This window comes from Carcharhinus amblyrhynchos, chromosome 25 (genome assembly GCF_965287045.1).
Source record: "Carcharhinus amblyrhynchos chromosome 25, sCarAmb.v2.hapA, whole genome shotgun sequence".
Classification (NCBI taxonomy): Eukaryota; Metazoa; Chordata; class Chondrichthyes; order Carcharhiniformes; family Carcharhinidae; genus Carcharhinus; species Carcharhinus amblyrhynchos.
In genome coordinates, this window is record NC_137348.1 from 40,809,914 (window position 1) to 40,816,017 (window position 6,104).

Consider the following 6,104-nt stretch of genomic DNA (forward strand, 5'->3'; position numbering starts at 1 on the left):
AGATTGTAAATAGTTGAGGCCCCACTGATCCTTGTAGCACACCACTCATTAAATCTTGCCAACCTGAAAAAAAATCAATTTACGCCTGTTCTGTTTCCTGTAAGCTAACTAATCTTCTATCAGTGTTGAAATATTTGAGCTGCCATAAACATACCCTCTTTCACTTCCCCTCCTTCTGTTTTCTTAGTGCTAATGAAGCTGGCATTATTTGTGCTGATCCTGAAAATGAGAATCATGAAAAGCACTTTCTCAAGCTCATTGTGCAGGAAGGGAGACAGTGCAGTGAAATTTGTAAAAAAAATCCTGAGATCATGAGAACAAAAAAAATTCCAGCTACGAAACTTGGGCTTGCTTTACTGTTCCTGGTGAGAGGTTTCCTGGTATTGTGGCTTCTCCCTTTCAGTTCCATTTCCTCTTTGTATTGGTCACATTTTAACTTGGCTTTAAAATGCAACATTTTAATTGCAAACAATTCTGCTATAGCGCAAGATGTTAAGATGGTTTTTCCTGCAAAATATGAATCTGGATGAAGCATTTTAACTGTTCTACAATAAAGCAGATAATCTATTTCAAAGAAACTAAACAAATCAACTTCTCCCTTTTGAAGTGCTGTTACGTATTGTTGCGTCTGTTCACCCCATTATGATCAGTGGTACCAACCAGCCCTGTAAGAGCACAAAAGGAGGGACAGAAGTGGTTGAAGCTGTACTCCGAGAGCCCCAGTTGTACCAGCCCAAATAAAAAGGTCACTAGACAAACAAGGTTTGGTCGCACAGGACTCCAAACTCAATATAAAGTATTTCACCAAGTCACAGATATTCAGCCTATCACAACTATGCGTTTTAATTCTTCTTGTTGAGTGATTTACTTCAATTCCATTTTCCTGTCTTTTTGCTGTAATGTCTTATATCCTCCATTTTAAACCACCACAGGAATTTCTTTGGAATGTTTGTCAAAAGATTAATGCACTTTTAATCCACTTTCTTGGTCAACACAACGTCCTAGTTAATAGAAAATTTGATTCAACTGTGCACAGGCAATTCCACAGACTACAAACAAATGGGAAATGGAAGACCAACCGCATTAAGCAGACAGGACAATGCTAACAAGTGAATGAGTTATAGTATTGTCCAACACAACTTGTCCCCTTTAAATTTACACGTGCTGATCTTACATGGGAACTGTTGTTTAGCTTTTCTTTTAAGATTTACTTCTTTATCTCCTGCTGCCGTGGGACCTTTGAGTACACATTGGTTGCTGCGCATCTTTACAAATCCATTGTGGCCATCAAATGTAACTCATTGGTTGTGAAAGTGTTTTGGCACCTTGAAAGATATAACATGTTGTACGAACGCAAGTCTTTTTCGAAGAGCCACTTATGGTCAAGTATCTCCTACAATCCTCCACCAAAAGAAAAAAACGTAAACTTCCACAGCATCACGAGGCAGGCGTTAAGCGTGTAAAACCTCTAGCCTTGTGACAGATTATGCGTCTCTCCACATTTAAATAATCACACACTACATCTGTAAAGGACACTTGATCATAAAGCTATCTTCAGGACCACAGCACCTCAATTAAATTCATCAACTGCTTGTATGTTTGTATCATTTAGCCTATTGCAAAAGCAAATAGAGCACTGCAAAACATAGCGAAGACAGTCTGCACGCAACTAAAGAAACCAAGAACCTCTGTACAAGCTTCATCTGGAATACTGTTCTGTGCCCCTGAAATGTTGGGTGTTTTAGGGCCCTCTGAAAAAGTAATACTAATTTCAAAACTTCCATTATCATCATAGAAAGTTTAACTTTTTAAATCTAGAAAATCATAGGACTCAAAGAGACATAACTCAGTATTCAAAATGAATAAGCAGAACGATTGTAATGTTCAAGATTCCTAGATAGTGTGCACACTTGCACTTACATAACATAGCTAACAGAAATAAAGGCCCAAAATTCTTCACAGCAGAAAAATTAGATTAAAATCATCTCAACCAAAGAGAAAGATATTAGGACAAGAGATCAAAAGCATGTGAGCGTGTGCAGGAGATATTCAGGGAAGGAATTCTAGTTTACGGCCTAGAACATGGATCACAGAAACAGAAACTAGAAGCTGGAGTGGGCCATTCAATCCTTCAAGCCTGCTCCGCCATTCATTCTGATCATGGCTGATCATTAAATTCAATATCCTGATCCCACCTTCCCCCCATATTCCTTGATCCCTTTAGCCCCAAGAGAATTTATACCTAATTTAAATATATATTGATTGTATGCAGGTTGTAGGCATTAACTAGGGTTTCACATAAGCACCTACAAAGAGACACAGATTGAAACTGTAGTAGGCTTATGCTGGGGGTACACACTTACAATCTTTAACTCTAAACAAATGTAAGGCTGAGTAAAGGTTGGCTCCAGTATTACCTTTCACCAACTGGTTTTTCTAGAGTAAACAGATAGCTGGAAGACACAGACACTAATATTGAGGTGAAAGGAGTGAGGTGCACAAGAATCCATAGTTGAAGGAATGCAGAATGCTTAGGGGGTTGCATTCAAAACAAAGATAGAGAGGTGCAAAGGCTTGAAGAGGCTTGCACAGAAGAATGGAATTTTGTTTTTAAATGTTGCCAGACTAGGAACCAAGTTAGGTCAATGAGCACAGGAGTGATCGGTGAACAGGATTCAAGTAAAGGCTAGCATATGGGAATTTTGTATGAGCTAAAGTTTATGGCAAAGGGTGGAAGACAGAAAACCAGCCAGGAGTGTTAAAATAGTCAACTCTAGAGATAAAAACATGAATGAATGTCTCAATACCAAACGGGCAGAACAAAGAACAAAGAACAACCCAGCACGGGAAACAGGCCCTTCGGCCCAACGAGCCCACGCCGCCGCATCACCCTACACCTATTCTACCCTGCATGCCTACGGATGGAACCCTACTCAGTCAGATTCAGGGAAGAAATAGTGTCAATTTGGTAAAAACCAATTAGCCTAAGAGCACATCTTTGGGGTGTGGGAGGAAACCGGAGCGCCCGGAGGAAACCCACGCAACCACAGGGAGAATGCGCAAACTCCCACAGACACAGGCCCAAATCCATGTGTCTGCACAGCCAGCAATGCTAGTCACTGAGCTGTTGCGGCGCCCGTCTACCGGTCCAGGATCAAGCACACACACCGACATGAAGTACTAGGCCACTCCTGGAACTTCCAAGAGCAGCCCACGCACGACCCGCCGTGTGCATGCCCCTCGTTTGACACGAGGTGGACCTCCACCTGTGGAATAAAGACAAAAATATTAATCTTACAGCCTGCCTTTCCGGTGTCTCCCGAGGTTTAACCCTATTTAATAGCCCCTACCATATCCCTCCATTCTCGTTTCACTCATGTGCCTATCTAACTGCATCTTAAACGAGTCCAACGTTCCTGCCTCCACCACCCTACTCGGTAGCGCGTTCCAGACCCCCACAACTCTCTGCGTAAAGAACCTTCTTCTCACCTCCAAATTATAGGAAATAGGAAATAGGATATAGGAAAAGAGATGTGTGATACAACAGAGGTGATCTCTGTGATGGAGGACATACGATAAAGAGGTCAGCTCAGGATGAACTCAGGTGCCAAGGATGCAAGCAATTTGGTTCAATCAGCAAGGCAGCATGGAACCTCTGGCTCAGCAAAAACACTGGCAGGGATTGAAGTGAATAGCTTCAGTCTTCCCAATGTTTAATGGGAACGAATAGACATGATGTGCATAGGTACACAGAAAAGGCAGGAGAATGGCACTATATCATAGTGCTCAATGGGGGAGCCGGTGCAGACATGATGGACTGAATGGCCTCCTTCTACACCATAACAATTCTGTGATTTTGGGAAAAAATTGTGCCTCATCCAGGACAGGATATTGAACAGCATTTTGACACAAAGACAATGAAGTGGTCAAGAGTGCTGGTGATGTGATGGTGCTGGGTGTCATCGATATGCAGTCAGATTCCATATTTATATGTCATTCAGCTGAGACAGAATCATAGAATCAGGTCCTTTGGCCCAATTTGTCCATACTGACCAGATTTCTTAAACTGAACTAGTCCCATTTGCCTGCGTTTGGTCCATATCTCACTAAACCTTTCCTATCCATGCACCTGTCCAAATGTATTTTAAATGTTGTAATTTTACCCACCTCTACCATCTCCACATACATATGCTCATTGCATATATACCATCCACTGTGAAAAAGCTGCCCCTCAGGTTCCTTTTAAATCTTTCCCCTCTTACCTTAAACCTATGCCTTTTAGTTTTGGACTCCCTACCCGGGGGAAAGACCTTAGTTATTTGCTTTATTTATGCCCCTCATGACTTTATAAACCTCTATTCGGTCACTCCTCATCCTCCTATGTGCCAAGGAGAAAAGTCTCAGCCTATTCAGCCCCTCCTCAAACCTTCCAGTCCTGATAACATCCTTGTAAATCTCTTTTGCATCCTTTCCAGTTTAATAACATCATTCCTATAGCAGGACGACCAGAATTGTATGTAGCATTCCAAATGTGGTCTTACCGATATCTTGTACAGTTGTAATGTAACATCCCAACACTCTGACTGATGAAAGCCAGTGTGCCAAATGCCTTCTTCACCATCCTGTCTACCTGCGATGCCACTTTCAAGGAACTACGTACCTGTATCCCTAGGGTCTCTCTGTTGACAATGCCCCCCAGGGCCCTACCATTAACTGTGTGAGATTACAGGGGAGCAGGAGCAAATGGATATCATTTGTGACTTTGATTAGAGCTGATTCAGTGCTGTAGCAGAGTCAGAAATACGATTAGAGATTCAAGAATTGAGCTGTAAAAAAAATGACAAGTGGATGACAGGTGAATGAAATTTTAGTCAGAGATGGATTTTAAGGAGAGGCAACGCAGATTAAGAAGGGAACTATAAGGAGGGCCAGGTGTTTGAAGGCACAACTGTGCCACAGTGCGGTGAGAAACAAGAGGTCGGAGAAACGGGATGTATGGAAGTGGGGATTGTAGAGCTTGACAAATTAGATAGGGAGTGGCCAGGCCGTACAAAAAACCACTCAGCTCCAACAGAACTCTCCATCACCTCACTCAGCTGATGAGAAATCCCAAACTTCGGCGCAACAAGTCACACATGATCCAGAAATCTCCGAATTTTGATTAATGATTAACGGTTAAAAATAGTTTCATGGCCAGAGACTGGCCTTGTAATTTTTTTTAAAGAGAGGGTGACCTGGGTTTTGGTCAGGGTTGAGCTTGAGGCTGGGATGGATGGAAGGACAGCAGCTTCCCTCAGTGCTCACAGGAGAGGGGGGGGGGGGGCAAGGACAGGCTACAACCCCGCGGGAATCAGGGTAAAGACAGGGAGATGAAGTGACAACTGTCAGGCCGAGTGACGGTGGAGGAGAGGAGGGAGAGAGAGAGAGAGGCAACCGCGCACGGCTGCTGCCGGCCGGCCGGCCCGCCTCAGGGGGTGGTCAGCGCCTCCACCCCCAGGCCAGGGCCAGGCCCCGCTCCCTCCGGTTCACTCACCCGCCGCTCGGTGACAGGAAATCCACGTCGTCATCGTCCGCCCCGAACAGCGACATGTCGGCGCCGATCAATCCGGCGGCGGCGGCCGATCCCGCACCGCCAGTCACCGCCTGCTGCCGACAAGCGAACCGGACGGCATCGCTTTACCGCCTGTCGCAAAGGAACAGCCGGAAGAAGGAATTCACCCTTCCGCCACACTTTACGGCACAGGGTCGCCTGCGCGCATGCGCGGAGCTCCCTGAACCACGTGTCTGCCTTCACCTGAGCCCCGGCTACCTGTGAGCGGGGGCAGGTCATCAAGGACAGGGAGAGCCAATGGTTCCTATTTTTAGGATTCTCTAAGGTGTACTTGAGTTATTCAAGCATTAACTGCTTCTCTCACCACAGGTTTTAAAGTTTAATTTTTGGTGTGACAAGTAGGCTTACATTGACACTGCAGTGAAGTTACTGTGAAGATCCCCTTAGCTTCCACACACCGGCGCCTGTTTGGGTACACTGAGGGAGAATTTAGTATGGCCAATGCACCTAACCATCACGTCTTTCAGACTGTGGGAGGAAACCCACACAGACA

The 6,104-nt window shown here is 44.5% G+C and overlaps 1 protein-coding gene across 1 annotated transcript in view; it reads right to left on the reverse strand.

Moving 5' to 3' along the window:
- The window catches only part of LOC145358396 (FK506-binding protein 15-like), a 77,690-nt gene extending 72,015 nt beyond the window's left edge, over window positions 1-5,675 (reverse strand). The window contains exon 1 of the mRNA XM_080212431.1: window positions 5,534-5,675. Coding sequence (XP_080068557.1) covers window positions 5,534-5,589 — 56 coding nt within the window. The 5' untranslated portion in view covers window positions 5,590-5,675. The remainder of the gene's footprint in view (window positions 1-5,533) is intronic.
- Window positions 5,676-6,104: the final 429 nt, after the last annotated feature.